At 33.5% G+C, this 18,034-nt stretch overlaps 1 protein-coding gene across 2 annotated transcripts in view; it reads right to left on the bottom strand.

The window, feature by feature from the left end:
* The window catches only part of EFR3A (EFR3 homolog A), a 140,867-nt gene that overhangs the window by 23,548 nt on the left and 99,285 nt on the right, over positions 1-18,034 (bottom strand). For both annotated transcript variants that reach the window (XM_037802375.1, XM_037802376.1), the window contains exons 8-18: positions 16,430-16,508; positions 13,116-13,251; positions 11,235-11,402; positions 10,292-10,406; positions 9,265-9,316; positions 6,221-6,393; positions 5,683-5,758; positions 3,517-3,678; positions 2,813-2,944; positions 1,607-1,674; positions 540-667 (exon numbers count right to left, since the gene is read on the bottom strand). In XM_037802375.1, the coding sequence (XP_037658303.1) occupies positions 540-667; positions 1,607-1,674; positions 2,813-2,944; positions 3,517-3,678; positions 5,683-5,758; positions 6,221-6,393; positions 9,265-9,316; positions 10,292-10,406; positions 11,235-11,402; positions 13,116-13,251; positions 16,430-16,508 (1,289 nt within the window). The remainder of the gene's footprint in view (positions 1-539; positions 668-1,606; positions 1,675-2,812; positions 2,945-3,516; positions 3,679-5,682; positions 5,759-6,220; positions 6,394-9,264; positions 9,317-10,291; positions 10,407-11,234; positions 11,403-13,115; positions 13,252-16,429; positions 16,509-18,034) is intronic.

The following is an 18,034-nucleotide window of genomic DNA, read 5'->3' as shown; positions in this document are numbered from 1 at the left end:
GTTTTGCCTTGAAACACAACAGAATTACTTCAGGCAATGGAAAGAACAGAAAGAAATACATAGTACATAAAGAAAAGAAAAATTCATAACTTAAAAAGTTTGCAGGTTTCCTTACATAGCAAAGTCTATACTCTTCCAAATGACAAACGCTGCCTAACTAAGCTCAGTAACAACAAATCACTAAGTAAATAATTTTCACCAGTTTTCATAAGTTAAATACGTTATTATTTAATGAGGAAAGATACCACTTTGCTCCTTTGTTTAAAGTATAATAATATACTAATAATATATTAAATATAATAATAAACACACAAGGACTCGAGCTACTCATGATAAAATCATATGTGCATCTTTAGAGATTTTCTATAGATGAATTTCAAGGGCAAAATTCAAAAACAGAAGTGAACACTCTTAAGCATTTGAAAACGGCTCTGATATAATAAGTATATAGACCAGAATTAACTTTTATTGTTAATCGGGCAACAATGGAAAAAGTGTTGCAACATAACCATTCACTAGAGTAATTAGCCTCCTCTTACCTGTTTCTTGTGGCACATATGGTACCGACAATCTCTCCACACTGTATCCACTTCCACCTAATGACTCTGCAATCTTGTTGGTCAGAAAGTACAAACTTTTGTCATGCTTCTCTAAAGACTTTGGAAGCCTGTCAGGTTGATCAAAACAACAATTATTCAGTATTATTTAAATTACTGAACAAAAATAAGTGAATACACAAAACATTTTAGAGCAAAAGCTTCAATGCTCTAAATATAAACACAACTTATATTGTAACTAATAATAGAAAAATCACTATATTTAGGTGACTAATTTGAGCTCTTTAAAAACACATGCTTTGTGGTCTCTTATATTAACTAGTCTGCTTTGATTCTTTTCCCAATAGTGAGTTATCTTTTATTACTCTGTTGGTACTCAAACATTAAATGATGAAACGCACTAAATTCAGCTTTAACTTTCATGCTAATTAAAAACCTACTGGGAGAAGAAAATACAAATGTAGCTCACTGATTGATAATAAAACATGGGCCTGCATTTGAAAGGAAACAATTTCTCAAGCACATAAAGTTTCACTTTCCTTTCAAATTGGCATTATCTTATACTGATTCTTTCAATACTAAACTGTTTTCAGAGCCCAAAGTTTAAATGAAGTATTATTATATGTATTTTTCTTTTGGGGAGCAAGAAAAAATGCAGTCTATAACTTACAGTTTTGTGAGTATTGTTATTACTGAAAATCTTCAACAGGATATTGTAATTGTATTCTCCTAAAGGAGTATTCCTTTATACATGAGAACATACAAAAATTGCAATATTTAAGGGCTGTAGCCTTATATTTAAAAAAAAGTTAAGATAAACTATCTTTGTTCATCAAAGGCTGATTCCACGGGTGCTGAGTCTACATTTTATAACGTGTCAGAACTTTTATAACAAGGGAAAAAATCTACGTGAATTAAATGAAAGACATACAAAACAGTGATTAGAAAGTACCAGAAAATTATTGTAACAATAGTTACTCCTAAATAATCACTACTGATTGTTGTCACAAGTCAGTGTCCCTTCCTTAAAATGTAAAGAATTAACATACGTGCACTTATCTCTGAAAATATGCTCTGGTAGAAAATAAGGGGCTTCCATAGTTCGAATTTCAATAATCTGAAAAATATCCAAAAACAAAACAAAACAAAATCAAAAACCTCACCTCTCAGAACCTTGCTGGGAAAATTTGGAAAACAAATTAAAAAACCAAAAACAAACTAAAACAAAACATTTTAACATTAATAAGCAATGCCTTCACTTCATTTTGGAATTTAAGCTAAGTTTACAGCCCAAATGCAGAGTTCATTTTGTTTTCACATTTATTTTTTAAAATTAGCAAATAACAAAATCACGACAAATAAATAAGGTAAAAAAAGTACCTCTCATTACATCTGATTAAACTTACTATAAAGGGGTAGGAATATATACTTTCTCAAATGCCAATATTTTGGAAATCCCTTTACAAAGCAACAGGTCCTCCCAATCCGCGCCCTCCCCCTCACCCCCCAACGCACTGAGGTCACAAAGCACTGTGAGGTCTAGCTCCACTATTAAACCATGAGCCACTTAAAGGGAGCACAACACTTCTGTAATAATTATATCTCTACTGGTTGGCAGCAAATACGCACACAAATGTTTGTTTAGGGAATGAAGGAGCTTTATTTCATAGGATGACTAAACCCTGACATTTTAGTAAGTACTGAAGGATGTGCTCTGACAATTTCATAAAAATGAGGTTCTTCCTGACATCTTTAAAGAATAAATATCATAGTGGACCTTTACTGCAGGTAAGCTAGGGGCTCTGAAAAGTACGTAACCATGCATGGTTTTATTTTTACAATCTTCTGAGAAGCATATTAATTATTCAACTTGTGAGATATACTTCAAGTTGACTGGTTTAAAAGAATAACAACAAAATAAACAAGAATAATAATTCAAGAAAATTTAGATACTAAGATTCATAATGGTTCAAAAGGAAAAAAATTACATAAGAAAATCACATGAACTATTTCAGAAGTTAAGAAAATTATGTACTCTATAAACACCAGATAAAATAATTCTATTAAAATAGGTATAAATGAAAACATAACACTAGCTGTAGTTTTAGTTGTATTTCCGATTTAGTCACTTTTGTATATTTTTATGGAATTATTTTGATAATTTGATATGTAATAACCAAACTTAAAATAATCATCCCTGGAAGGAAATTAGCCTTTTTTAGACAAAAGTCAAGAGACTTTACTATATACATTACCTTGCTAACATGCTGGCAAAACGCAGGGACAGCTATCATCTGACTTACAAAGTTGAGGTATGCTGCAACCAGTGCCATGATTCCACAGCGATGGAACATCGGCAAATTATCCTCATTGATAATTGCACTGTCCTTTAATAAGAACAAACACATCCAGCAGTTCAAGGTCATATGCTCCATTAGACTTTTCTGTATGATTACACTGAAAAACTGCAGGTAAGTTTGGAATGCTAATCATGTTATAAGAAGTAATTTCTTAAAAGAATCCTGAAAGGAGACTAAATGGCCATTTAACTTAAATATCTCTTCCTGAGGAAAGCCTTTCCTGCTTTCCCTGTTCATACACACAAACACACTCCCACTGCACACAGTTCTTTCACTGCATGGCACTTTCACAACACAAAGTAAACACTGTATATATCCAATTATTTAATGACCATCTTTCCCACTAGACTGAAAATATCGTATCTCTTTGTCATCACAGTATTCCCAAGGCCTTAAACGATATCAAGCACGCACAGTTAGTGCTTGATCAATACTTGTTAAAAGAATAAATGAATGTGATCCTTGTCTAGAGTATTTCAGACAGCCAACCAGACACCTCCCTTTTAAAATTCATGTCCATAGGCAAAGGCAAATCACTTGAAAGATGGTGCCTGTTTCATAAAACATTTTTCTTCAATGGAAAAGTTATGAAAGCATACCTGTAAAGCAATGGCTAATCGAATGAGATCAATAACCACTTCTTCATTGGCCAGTTCAATAGTTATTAGAGCAAGAGAAGTATAAAGTAGCTCATAGTTTTTCTGAACATTGTCTTCCTCTTTACAGCCCAAATATATGTGCCTGTATAGTTGTTGCCCATTCTGAAAATGGGAAGGACAGAGAAAGAGACATTTATATAAATAATCATTTATAGCCTTTCAGGGATGTAGGTCTGGGGGAGAAGCCCTGGCAGGTGAGGCACTATATACAGAGTTGATGTTGGGTAGACTGAGTGGGAGCGGGTGTTTTATCTGGAAGTGTAAGCTTTATTAGAAAATTACAGATGAAAAGACACCTCTCAATGTAAGATGTAAGAGCTTCCTGCCCTGAGACATTTTTTCAAACTTAGACCCAATGTCTAGGATGTCCCTCAGATGGAGTGGCTTTCGGCTGGGTAGTGAACTGAGACACAGCTGTCTGAATAGACAATGCTGACAAAGATGCCCAAGGTACCGTTCATGCTACACTGCAAGATTTTCTGCCAAAGGACAGCCATTGTCTCCTGGTTATAGAAACCCAATTTTTTTTTTTTTTAAATCTTTGTAGGGATTTCCATAAGTTGTCAACTAAAGTGCATATAAACCAAAGAACACTTTGACTGATAGAAGAAGTTGGAAGGTAAATGAAAAAGGGTGTCAAATTACAAAAATAAAATATGATGAAGGAAAAAATATAAAAGGATTCTCCAAAAGAACATTATCCTAAAAGAAATGGTTTATCCTAATGGTAACAAGTGCTTAGCTAGTAAGTTTTCTTATAAAACAAAGGAGTAATTAATTAAGAGAACAGTTTAGGGATTCAGAATTTAACATGGAATAGTCGTCCAGTCATTCAGTTATGTTATAGCCTTTCAACTTGGTTGGCTAGTAGAATTAAGCACAAAGGGTTATTTCTATCACTGATAAAATAAAATCCAGTCTCAATGTTCAGGATTCTTTAATGTTTTATATAATGTTAAAAAAACCACAAATTAGTTATCCATTGAATTTTCAAAATTCATTCTATTAATTATAATTTAAAATTCCTCATTTATGTGGAATGATTTCTTTCATTAGCTGGGTATACAAAAAAATCCTGGAAAAAAAAGTTGGAAAGAGTATAAGCCCTATTTAATACCTAGTTTTTTTTTTATATACACTACAGCAAACAATTATTTTAATTCAAGGGATCACATTAATTTAGGATTAGTGATATTCTGTAAATTCTTTTTCAAATGAAAATGTTAAACTGTACAGTCATTAAATCGAAATACAGCAATTAGCAGTAATGGATAGTGACAACAAAACTAAAGACGGTATGGAGAAAGCATGGTCTAGTTAAAGAATCAAAAAAGAACACGGATTATAGGTCTCTGCATGTATCTTCCTACAGGGCTCTACATCTATTGTTCTCTGTACCTCTAAAAATCAGGGCTCCCTTATCCACCAAGACTGTAAGCATACTAAGGGAAGTTAGCTTGTGCATCATGGTTATTGCTGTATCTCTCAGTACTGAACTCAGTGCCTGGCAAATACTAAGTGCTCAAGTTTTAAATGAAAAATTACTGCATAGAAATTTAACTCAATATGCTAAATAACTTTAGATGCCATGATTTTCTAAATCTAGCCGTCTGCCAATAGAACCTATAAAATTTAAATGATTATAATGAAAATAGCTAACTACAACTTATTAAGGGCAAGAATCTTTACATTCCAAACAGTGCAAAGAACAGTGTCTAATTCACAGTAAACACTCACTATACGTTTACTTAATAGTGGTAGTTGTTTTCAAAAACTTGAAGCTGTTTGTAAAAGAGGCCTCAAAAGTGGAATCAATATGTGTTTTTTTTGGGGGGGGGGGTGTGCAGGGCAAGAATTATTGGGAGACATTTTAACTCATAGGAAGAAATTTAGAACTATTCCAACACTCCAACAATGCAATATTTAAACACAGGCTGGAAGAGACACCATCAGTAATGCTATGGCAACTGGGGAGGCTAGAGGTAGCAGCTGGTGATCTTTTCAACTCCACAATTATTTTAAGGTCAGAGATCAATGTAAAACTATCTAAAAATTCAAATGGTTATATAACTTACATGAACATTATTTTTGAGATGACGATCTTACCTTTTTCATGAAACTTGTGTCTTGTCTACAAATTTTTTCTCTTTTAATCTTTAGGTCAGCTACATCTGGTATTATTCTAGAGACAATCAATTTTATTGAACAACACATTTACTATAAGACAGGGAAATTGTATTTAATCTTAGGAGTTTGAACTATTAAGTACTCATTTCATTTGACATTTTGAATAAACCTATATGTAATGACACTACTGAATTACCAAGTTTAATTAAGGGGAATTGCAAAACATAATCTTTACTTCTAATGTCATTCCTAAGTTTAAGGCAAAACTAAAATAAAACCAAAATTAAACTCACATAACTAGCCATTACTAGTAGATGAGATCCCTGAAGAGACTATTAAGAGGCCCCCAAACATTTGCTATCTTAAGATATATTAATAATTCAATAGTCATCATACCAATTAAATAAAATGCTGGTTTAAAAAATCTGAAAAACTTACATTAAAAGATTACACTATTAAATACATTAATTTAAAAATTTAAAAAACTTATCAAGCCCGCTTCAAAATGGCACATTACCTGATCCCGCGAAGTTTTGCTCTGTTGTCATGGCGATCCATAAGATTATGCATTACTTCCAAAACTAACTGTCTCAGTTCATAGTCTTCCATGAGAGAGGGTGATAACAAAGGATCCAGAAAAGACCCAGGTAGTGCAGTAACAATTGTTTTTGCTTTGTATCCAGAGGTCACCTGATTATAGGAGTTAAAACAAACAAAAAAACCTTTGTGATGAGTGCTTCTTTGGGGTAAAATTTACCATTGTTTTATAAGAACCAAAAACTTGGACTTTACTAGATTAACAAAAACATCATTCATAAGGAGAATAAAAGTAATAGTAGCACACATTTATCATATGCTTCCTATGTGCCAGGGATGATTCCAAGCACTGTCTGGGTATTAACTTCATCCTCATCACATCCCTGAGGGGGAGGTGGGGCTAGTGCATCCCCATTTTATAAGTGGAAACTGAGGCACAGAGAAGTTAAGAACATGATAGACAATCGTAATTACATGGAACCTTGAATAAGGAATGAGATCTGGTTGGTTTGTATGGGTTAGTGAAGCCCCGATACATCCCAGAGTAATCTGGGCAGAGAATATACATGTATTTGCAAAGCCCCATTGAGGGACTGGGGAAAAATATGGAAATATTAAACTTTCCCACCTGGAGAACTCCTGATATTCTCACAAGCATTGGAGACTACCAGTTTAGTAGACCGAGCCCTTGATCTTGGGGCTTGCCCTTATGAAGCTTGTTACTGCAAAGGAGAGGCTAAGCCTACTTATAGTTGTGCCTGAGAGTCACCCCAAGAGAACCTCTTTTGTTACTCTGATGTGGCCTCTCTCTCTAAGGGAACTTGGCAGGTGGACTTGCTGCCTTCCCCCTGCATGGGACATGACTCTCAGGGGTGTAGGTCTCCCTGGCAACATGGGACATGACTCCCAGGGATGAGCCTATATCTGGCATCATAGGATTAAGAAAGCCTTGTAGACCAAAAGGGGGAAGAAAAATGAAACAAAATAAAGTTTCAGTGGCTGAGAGATTTCAAATGGAGTTGAGAGGTCATCCTGGAGGTTATTCTTATGCATTGTATGGATATCTCCTTTTAGTTTTTAGTGTATTAGAATAGCTAGAAGGAAATACTTGAAACTGCTGAACAGCAATCCAGTATCCTTGATTCTTGAAGACTATCATATAATTATATAGCTTATACAGGGTGACCATGTGACTGTGAAAACCTTGTGGCTCACACTCCTTTTATCCATTATATGGACAGAAGAGTAGAAAAATAGGGACAAAAAATAAATGAGTAATAGGGGGGATGTGGGGTATGGGATGTTTTTAGTGTTCTTTTTTTCTGTTCTTTTTATTTTTATTCTTATATTTATTTTTTGGATTAATGACAATGTTCAAAAAATGACTGTGGTGATGACTGCACAACTATATGATGATATTGTGAACAATTAATTGTACACTTCGGACAATTATATGGGATTTGGATATATCTCAATAAAATTGCATTAAAAAAGAATATGATAGGCAATCAGTAAGCTGAAGAAAAATAAAGAGATTAGGTGGTCATTAGGAAAGATAAGACCTGCAAATTTTAAATTTAAATTTTTAAATTAGAAAATTATTCTTTCACTTTAAATGAAGTAAATGGCTAGTGCGAAAACATTTTCATTTTGGAAAGCTGAATTTATTAGTTATTGATTTGATATTTACAAGTACAGCTTTATCTTCTAAATAAAAAGCTTTTAAAGAACATTTTCTCAAATACTACAAAACATTTTAACCATACCAAATTCACTCAATTAGGTACAATTAGGTATCTAATTAGGATTAGAGGCAAGGCTTACACAGAGAATTCATTTAATATAAATACTTAGGACCAAATAAAATTTCAAGGGTTTTTTTTTCCATCTTATTTTTGAGATTAAAAGCAGATACGGAATATTTAACATTTACATTTGTGCACTTACTAAAGGATGACAGGGATTTTATAAATCAGCAAGGAAACTGGTGGGACAATGGATTACCCATTAAGGAAAATTAAAAATATTTCTGTGACTCACACCAAAAACAAAAATAAACTTCAGATTAAAGTTCAAAATGTGGAAAGCCAAAATTTAGAACTTTTATAAGAAAATAAAAGCAAATGTGCTTACATCATTAGAGCAGGCAAGGAGTTCTTAAGCAAGATAAAAAAAAACACACACAAAGCACAAAGCCCATAGGAAAGGACTGAAAAATCTGACTAAATACAATTTAAAACTTCTGCATGACAAGTACCATAAACAGAATTAGAAATGAAACCACAGAAGACACATTCTGTACTTACCACTATATGTAAAATGTTTCATTAAAAAATGGGATCATGTATAATAAAGATTTCTAGAATATATGTAACAGATAATGGGCTGGTTACAGAAAAGATACACTGTGATTATTACCCCCAAAACTAGCTCCTACTTTGTTCTTGACATTGTGCTAGGTGTAGGTGAATCAAAGATGAATGTAATCACTACAAAATAACTACAAGACCTCACATTTTGGATATGCTTTTCCTTTTCAGTTTTTCATACCCACTCCAAATTTTAAATGACAAAATCTCATTTTCCTTAACTCTTTTCGAAACTAAAAGCAAGTATTTGTTCAGTATCTAAAAGGAATAGTATGGTATGTAGCAAAGATATTAGATTTCGAGTCCAAGTTCTTATTCCTTAGCCTGATGAACTTGGTGAAACTCCTCAATTCCTTCCATTGAAAGTCTCTGAGGCCAAGCTTCATTAACTATAAAATGGCAATAGTTCTATCCTCTGTATGTTTTGATCATTGTGAGGATCAATCATAAAGAATGGAAAAGTGAGGAATAAGCTGTAAAAAGTATAGTACCAAAAGAAATGAAGAGCATAATATTTTACATCAACCACAGAAAAAAGAAACCATAAACAGCATCTTAGTATATAAGAAAATGAAGTTGATAATGTGAAGCTATTCTTTTAAATTTTTCAAAAATATAAAGCCATTGTGTCCTTCACTTGTCTTAAATACCTTACCATGAGTAAAGATCTCAGTAACATTATCTGAATCCGCCTGGTTCCCAAATCCCTAAAAAATACAAAATGCTGATATTATCTTTTTAACTCTAATTAATGTTTATATTGCTTCATTTATTTATATTACTCTTCACTGATTTAAAAGCTACCTTATTGGTTACATAGACTTTATTTACATTATAGCTAAAATCATGGTTCACTTTCTACTCTAGAATAAATTTCACACAAAATACAGTTAAATTTAAAAGAAAAAATCAAATTGAAAGCAAAAGAATTCAAGTTTTTGACTAAAAGGAAACAAACACATGCACATGATTATATGAAAATTAAATCACATGACCGCACAACTAAACAACTCAAATTAAAAGAAACTGTAAATTGGAGAAAATATTTACTGCAAATATAATGAACAAATTTAACATCTGTACAACATATCAATAAGGAGGTGAGAGCATACAATTCAAAGAGGAATTAACAAATGGATAAAAGGTTATCTAATTAACAGTTAAAGAAATATAAATCGAAGACTAAGACACTATCATTTCCTTATCAAATTAGCAAATCATACGAAATTATTCTCAAACTAAAGTGTTAGCATGTTGTAAAATCAAATCAAATCTGTAAAGTGAGGGGCCAGAACAGATGACCTTTCAAACAACTTTCAGTTTTATAATTCTAGGAGTAAGTGAACATTCTTTCTACAGTGATATTAACTTAAAATTTTTACAGGCAACTTCAAGCTTCACCCTAAATATGTATGCATATGCCCAAGGTCCAGGTTAAACAAATCTTCTACCTGGTCAATATGTTGTAAAAAATTTAAGAATATATATAAGAAGGTGTTCTAAAAGCATGCATATGTTGACTTAATTGCTTAGCAATCTAGTGCCAAAAATACTGTTTTCCTTAGGACATTTAGTACATGTGATTAAAAAACAAAACAGACACTTTCTATAATTCTTTAACGTGAAATTTAACCCAAGAGTAAGTTAAAATGTCTAGTTAAGAACATAGGAAAACTGCATACCCTAGTTGACTGATATCCAAATTATGGGTGGTTGTTCCAAAAACAGGTACTTTCCCCATAATGAACATCATGATTTCTGACCTCTGATAATCTGGTAGGTTACTTCCAAAAAATCCTACAAAAATATTAAGATAAATATCACAGATTTAAAAAAAGAGTTTATTTTTCCAAATACAATTATAATACATTTTTAAAACTCCAGTTTCATTGAGATATATTCACATACCCTACAATCATCCACAGTGCACAACTGTTCACAGTACCATCATACAGTTGTGCATTCATCAAAATTTTGAACATTTTATTACGCCAAAAAAAATAAAAGAATAAAAATACAAGTAAAAAAGAACACCCAAAACACCCCCCCCCATTATTCATTTAATTTTTGCCCCCATGTTTCTACTCATCTGCCCATACACTGGATAAAGGGAGTGTGAGCCACAAAGTTTTCACACTCACACAGTCACACCGTGTAAGCTGTAAAATTATATGATAATCTTCAAGAATCAAGGCTACTGGGTTGCAGTTCAAGTTTCAGGTAACCAGGCAAATGTCTATGAATGACCACAAAAGTGTTGTAAGTACTGATTTAGAGTTACAAACACATTTTAGCAAGGAGGTAAATTCACAAATAGGAAATCGGTGAATAATGAGGATCGACTGTGTATGTATGTAGGTAGTCACATATACACACACTGTAGAGAGACGGAGGTGGGGACAGAAAATGGAAAAGTAAATGTCGTAAAATAAATCTGGGTAAGGGGTATACAGTATTCTTTACCCTATTCTAATGCTTGTTTATTTTTCAAATAAAAAATTTTAAAACATAAGCTTATCATTCATCTCTGACAAATGTACTGTAAGAGTCAGGTACCTTAAGTAAGAGTTATTTATTTTTTAATCCCTGTTTTACATATAAGTTTTGAAAGTGAAATTTACTCACCTATTGTTTGGATAATAGCATTCTGCACAATCTTCTCATCATTGTCTTTGGAACTTGTGTTCAAGTTGGCACTGCCTACAGATCCTCCCTGTAAATCATTAGCTTCAAATTCAACACTGAGACGCAGATGCTTCAATAGGGTGTTGAAAACTTCCAGCACTGTGGGGCCTGTAAAGGTTGATTTTTGTAAGCAGATACTTTTCCAATTATTATATTCTCAAAATCAACTCTCGTATTTCTCAACAGGTACTTCTGGTTATTTTTCTAAATAGTTGGAAATACTTAATAACTTAAGAACTAACCAGTTTGAAGGACAAAAAGCAAATGAGAAAAACCTAAATAAGAAAGTCTCCTTGCTATAACAACAAACGTTTACTGAGCATCTATGAGTAACTCATTGTTTGAATCTCTGAAACAAACCATACAAAATGCATGTATGGATATAATAATTACCCCAAACTTCGCACCTATCTAATCTTGCCTACTCAAAATAATGTGTACCAGGACAAAATTTAACTTGATTATTGGGTCAGAATCCACAAAATTATAATAAAATAGCTCACTGCAACACAGAAAATTTATTTTGCAGCTTTTGAGACTGAAAAAGGAAGAAATTGCCTCAATTATTAGACAGAAACTAGCCAGTTTAACAGATCCAAGTAAATGGAATTTGCTTTCTTCTCTTAGTTCTATACTTTCCCATGTTTCTATCAATGCATCTATCACACTACATTTTAATTAGTGGATTTTATCTATGTCTCCTACTCTTGAAGCCATGTCCAAATGCTTCTTTGACTACACAGAGCCAAGTACAGAACCTAACACATAGCAGACCTTCAATAATAAATCTGATGATTCAATGCATCATCTGCATTTCATTTCATATTTCAAATTAGTAACTCTCCAATATCTCTTTGAGGTAAGTTACAAGATAAACAATGAAAAGTTTATATCCAAAATGCCCACTCCCATCTGATTCTGCATTCTCTACAAACATTATGATGGGTCAAAAGAAAGTAGAATATTTCATTAGCTGATACATTTCCCCATTTAATTTGAAGCAAAGAAATCATAACCAGATTCTCCTCCTAACTTCCATATTTCTCTTATGAACACTTCTATTCTTCTATTCACATACAGGTGAAATATCATATTAGACCTGTCCTTTCTCCTTGTTCCCTCTACAATCACTTATCAAATCCTGTTGACTTCACATTACCATTTCTACTGTTGACATCCAAAGTCAGTTCTTTTGGTAATGCCCACACAGGATTGCCACCTGCTACCTCTATCTAACTAACTGCACATTTCACTGCCAGATGAATTTTCCTATAGCACATCTCTGACAAACACTACAGTAAATCTTTAAAGAATGCCAATCAGCTACAGACTAAGTCCATGATCTAGAAAAAATTTAACTTTCAAGTCACGTCTTGACTTTTTCCACATAAACATCATACAGTCCAGCCAAAATGGGTTACATAATTTTTCCCACCCCTCTCTGAACCAAGTTTTCTTATGATACCTGATCAAATTCTGCTTTGTAATATAGCATTAGGTAAAGTTTTATAAACCCCCAAGTAAACTGTAAGTTTTTTAGACATGTATTCTCCCAAACACATAATTGGTATTCAAAACCTTTATTAGAAGAAAAGAAAGGGGTAAGAAGAGACTGACTTGGAGGAAAATGCTAAATCTGAACTAGACACTAAAGAAACCGAAGAATAGTCACATGACCCAAAGTTTCAAGAGAAATTATAGTACATTTAAAAATGTGTAGATACAGTCTCAGAGAAGAGTTTTCTATACAGTTATCCCTACTGATAAACACTTTGAAATAGACTGAGGCATTTAAATTTTTTTTTTTCAATTAGTACTCACCTATGGAACCCTTAGCAGCAATGGCGACAGCCTCTAACAGAACCTGAATAATACCTGCTCGAACTCGTGGAGAATCTTTTTTACGTGCATCAAGGTGTCCTAGAATCTCCTGGATCACATGGTGAGAATACTGAGCCTAAAGGCAACAAAACAGTACAAAGATGTATATATAAGTACATTTATCCAGGGAGTATTCATAAAAATAGAAAAACATGTGACACTTAAATGTCAGTTGTAGGCGACAGATTAAATATGTTATGGTACTCATATTAGGGGATAAAAGGTAGCCATTAAAAACCGTACTTTGAAGAATACATAGGGATACTTGAAAAATATTTGATATTTTGAGTGAAAAAAGTGCAAAGTGCAAAATATTACGTTCAATAAAATTTAATCTGTTTTTTTTTAAAGCTTATAAGACTAAAAGAAAAAGCTTAAGACTAGAATTACATACAACAAAATGTTAACACTGGCCACTTCTGAGAGATTTATGAGATATCTGCATTCTCCATACTTTTTTGTAATTTCTAACCGTTCAAAATGAACAGGTATGCACCCTTGTAATTTAATAACAGGACAAACTGCTGCTTAAAAATAAACAGATTATGTTATTTGTAGTACTTATCTCTTACCCCAACTAGATATTATTTCTTATTATGAATATCTAATATCACTAAACAGTCAAAACTTTAATCAAGAGCCACTGTCAAAATGAAAAGTTGATTAATGTGTTTCGGACAAAATTTAAATAAAGAAGATTTCAGAAGAGCCAGAATTTATAAAGAGTTTTATCGCATATAAATGAATTTGGTTAGTCACAGTGAATGATTACCAGGTCCTAATCAAAAAAGCAGAGCTAGACAAAATATTTATTTTTAACTCTAGTGAATATTCTTTGACTTTTTAAACACAGTAGTAAGGTTTTGTTTTCATAAACCTACACATATAACCTAGAGCGACATCTACCACCCTATTTCTCCCTTTGAAATGAATGGTTTTATATTAATAAGCAGTGTCCTACACATAATGGCTACTTTTGTCAAAATCAAAAAATTCCCTTCTATCTCTATCAATATAACAGAAATACCACCTCCAGCTGTTTCTTGCATTTCTGACCTAATACATCTACTTTTATAACAACACAAAGTAAAAACTAAGTTTACATTTCCATCTTTACTTGTTGCTCCACTTAAAGCTAAAGCCTCACTTAAAAACTGAGGCAAGTCATAACTCTGCAAATAAACTCACCACCCTCCCTCACGTCTCACCCACCCACATGTCCCTACGTGGGACATGACTCCCAGGGGTGTAAATCTCCCTGGCAACATGGGACATAACTCCCAAGGATTAGCCTGGTCCTGGCATTGCGGGATTGAGGAAGCCTTCTTGACCAAAAAGGGGAAAAGAAATGGAACAAAATAAGGTTTCAGTGGCTGAGAGATTTCAAATGGAGTCAAGAGGTCATTCTGGAGGTTATTCTTATGCATTATATACTCATTTTTAGTTTTTAGTGTATTAGAGTAGCTAGAAGGAAATACCTGAATCTGTTGAACTGTAATCCAGTAGACCTGATTCTTGATGATGATCGTATAACTAGATAGCTTTTATCGTGTGACCGAGTGATTGTGAAAACCTTGTGACACTCCCCTTACCCAGTGTATGAGTAATAAAATAATAAAAAAAAATATGTCTAAATAATAGAGGGTAATAAGAGGTATGAGATGGTTTGGGTATTTTTATTTTTGTCTTTATTTTGGAGAAATGAAAATGTTATAAAATTGACTGTGGTGACGAATGCACAATATGATGATACTGTGAGCCAATAATTGTATACCTTTGATGGATTATATGGTGTATGAATATATCTCAATAAAATTGCATTAAAAAAATTGAGGCAAGTCAGACAGACATCCGCACACAATGTGAAACTGAAAGTCTTGCCTAGGAAGCTGCATGCTTTTGATGTGTGTGAACCTTACGTAATTAGAATCTGCCTTACAAGTAGGGTAGCCATTTGCTTCACTGTCCACCCCAGAGCACATGGGAAAGTAACTGTGTTGTCGATAATTACATAAAGCAGGCCTATCCCAAGCAAACCAAAACACACATTTACTCTACTTTTAAGGAACAACTCAAGAATAAAATAAGGTATTACAAAAGAGCATGGAGTGAAAGGAATGAAAATGCAAAGATGTTATACTTTAGACTATATGGTTTTTAAGTCCGGTTTATTGCAGCCTCGTTAACATTCATTAAAATTCACCCTTATACTGAAGTTTAACGCAATGTTTTAACAGATAAATAGCTTGAAGAAGCAATATAAGGTAGTTGTCACATATGAAAGCTCTAGAGATGGATTTCCCCAAATTCAAATTCTGTTTCCATCACTTAATAGCTTAATAGGCCACAGTTCAAGAGAAATCCTTAGCCTCTCTGTCCTCACCTCCAATATTTAAAAAATAACAATCACCTCATAAGATCATTGTGACAATTAAATGAAGTAATTTGTGTAAAGCACCTAAACAGTGTCTTTATGAAAAGTGCACGATAAATAGCTATTATTACTAATACTCAATTGATGGCTCCAGGGATAATAGATAGTGTGAACTTATGATAAAAGGCCCTTCATTCAGAGGTAACCAGGTTACCCTCTATATACATTATCCCATTTCATCCACACAAACAGACCTATGAGGTAGGCTTATCTCAATCACTCCATGCACTTCACAATGAAAATAAGAAAGGTTTTCAAAAGTTAGGTAACCTGCCCCAGAGTCTAGTTCTTAAGCACAACATCTTATACCTTCAACAAGACGATTTAACACAAAAGATAAGGTTTAAACAAAATATTTTCCCTAAATCACAAATTTTGAAAACTATGTCTTTGAAACTATGTCTAAGTAATCCCTTAAAAATGTTAAATCCTGGTCAGAGCTACCAGGTTAATGTGTGCATTTATACAAAGAGGATGATATAATACTTAAAAGAATTATTATTATATCATTTTTATGGTAAATGGAAATTAAAACAATCAAATCCATCGATCAAATGTTGTTATTATCAGTTATATGCTGCTAAAAATAAATATGAAATCCAATGCCTTTTTATCAGGGAAATATGGTAGCACAATATTGCTCATACTGGATATCTCTTCCACATGGTAATAAGAAAACAGATGGTAAATGAAAATAAATGAGATAAAATAGTTAAATTAAGAACATGTTTTATACCCTACAGTGTTATGTATCTGTTTGATGACCTATATAAAAAACCAAAATTACTTATATAAGTATAAATATTTAGCCAAAACTTACCTGAATGGAATACATTATAATTTTAAAGCAGTGAACTGCAAATTCATTGGGATCCCATAGTTTATGATGATCTAGGTGTCTGTAAATAATAAAAAAATTACCTTGAGAATTCCCTATTTTTTTTTACACTTTCTTTCTCTAAAACTCTCAATAATATACAAAGTTGAACAGTCAAAAGACGTTATATAAAAGAAAGCCAAGGTTTCTATCTCCAAAAACATGATACATATTTGCCCCAACTGCCAAACCCTGGCATAAAACAAAAACAAAATGCTAGTGGGAAAATATATCTATATATATATATAATTGAAAAATACCTGATGAGCTGGCAAGAAAGAAAATCCCTCTGCCTAAATTCTACAAGAAGACAAGGATTTATGACTTAAACAATAGCAACCTCAGTGAATCAGTGGGAAACCTTCCACAGTTGAAGACTGTCGAGAAGCTTACCTGTCTCAGCCTTGGCTCTGAAGAAAACAATGAACAATAAGTTTCCCTAGATCAATCTATGATACCCAGGCTGTGACCAGGGTTTAAGATGGTATTCATACTAGGTGGCTCAAAAATCTAAGACAAGAATATAATTCAAGGTGGTGCCTGGATAACAGTGCACCAATGCCTCCAGTAGAAGCAAACATGAAAGCACCTTTAAAAAACACACCATAAATCCAGGAGTCAAAGAATTACTACAAATAAATTCACAATGAATGTGAGCTCAGCTCAGAATTAAAATTCACAGAACATACAAAGTAAAATAAGCCATAATGAGTGAATGGCAGCAGAATCCCATCCTTGAGGGCTGGTCTGGAGATATTCTTGGAATCAATTGATTCAACATTTAAAATGGGTTTATTTTTATGCTTAAAGAGAGAAAAAAACTGTTGAAAATATGACAATGGACTGAAAATATATCACAGATAGTGGAGTGGTGAGGTCTAGGTTGTAGTTACTCCTCCGGGGCAGTTGGCAGAAAGCCAGGAACTGTGTGGACCGGATACCACAGAGGAATCTGAGATTGGACAAACTTCATACAACACTCACGAATGTGTAGAACAGCTGAGATCAGCGAAATCTGTAAGCTCTCGCTGTCAGGTGGCCCGCGCCCCTCCCTGCCAGGCACAATACTAAGGGAGGAGGGGCTGTCCTTGCTGGGAACAAGGAGGGAGAACAAAAGCTGCAACCATAAACTGAGAGCAGACACTGGAAAATCTGGGAGCAGTCAGCCCAGCAAGAGGAGACGGGGCTAGCAAACAGCAAAAAAATAAAAAACAAAATAAAAACAGAGACTTTTTGGAGTCAGGTGAACATAATACTGAGAAGGGCAGGGCTCAAACAGAATCAGACACATATGCAAATCCAGGGAGGGAGAGGCCTTGTCTGAAAAACCAGCATCTCTGCTTTCTTGATTGCTCCTTAATCGCCCTCAACTCCTGGTCTTTTAGCATTTCAATAGCCCATTAGACCTGTAAGGACTGTAAATTAGTTCATACTGGGCCCTTCCTTTTTTTTAAATATTTTTCTGTTTTTCTAAAACAATTACTCTAAGAAACCCACTACAGAAAGCCTCAAAGACTTGCAATTTGGGCCCAGGCAAGAGCAAAGCTA

Source organism: Choloepus didactylus, chromosome 14 (genome assembly GCF_015220235.1).
Source record: "Choloepus didactylus isolate mChoDid1 chromosome 14, mChoDid1.pri, whole genome shotgun sequence".
NCBI lineage: Eukaryota > Metazoa > Chordata > Mammalia > Pilosa > Megalonychidae > Choloepus > Choloepus didactylus.
This window is presented reverse-complemented; position numbering and strand designations above follow the sequence as displayed.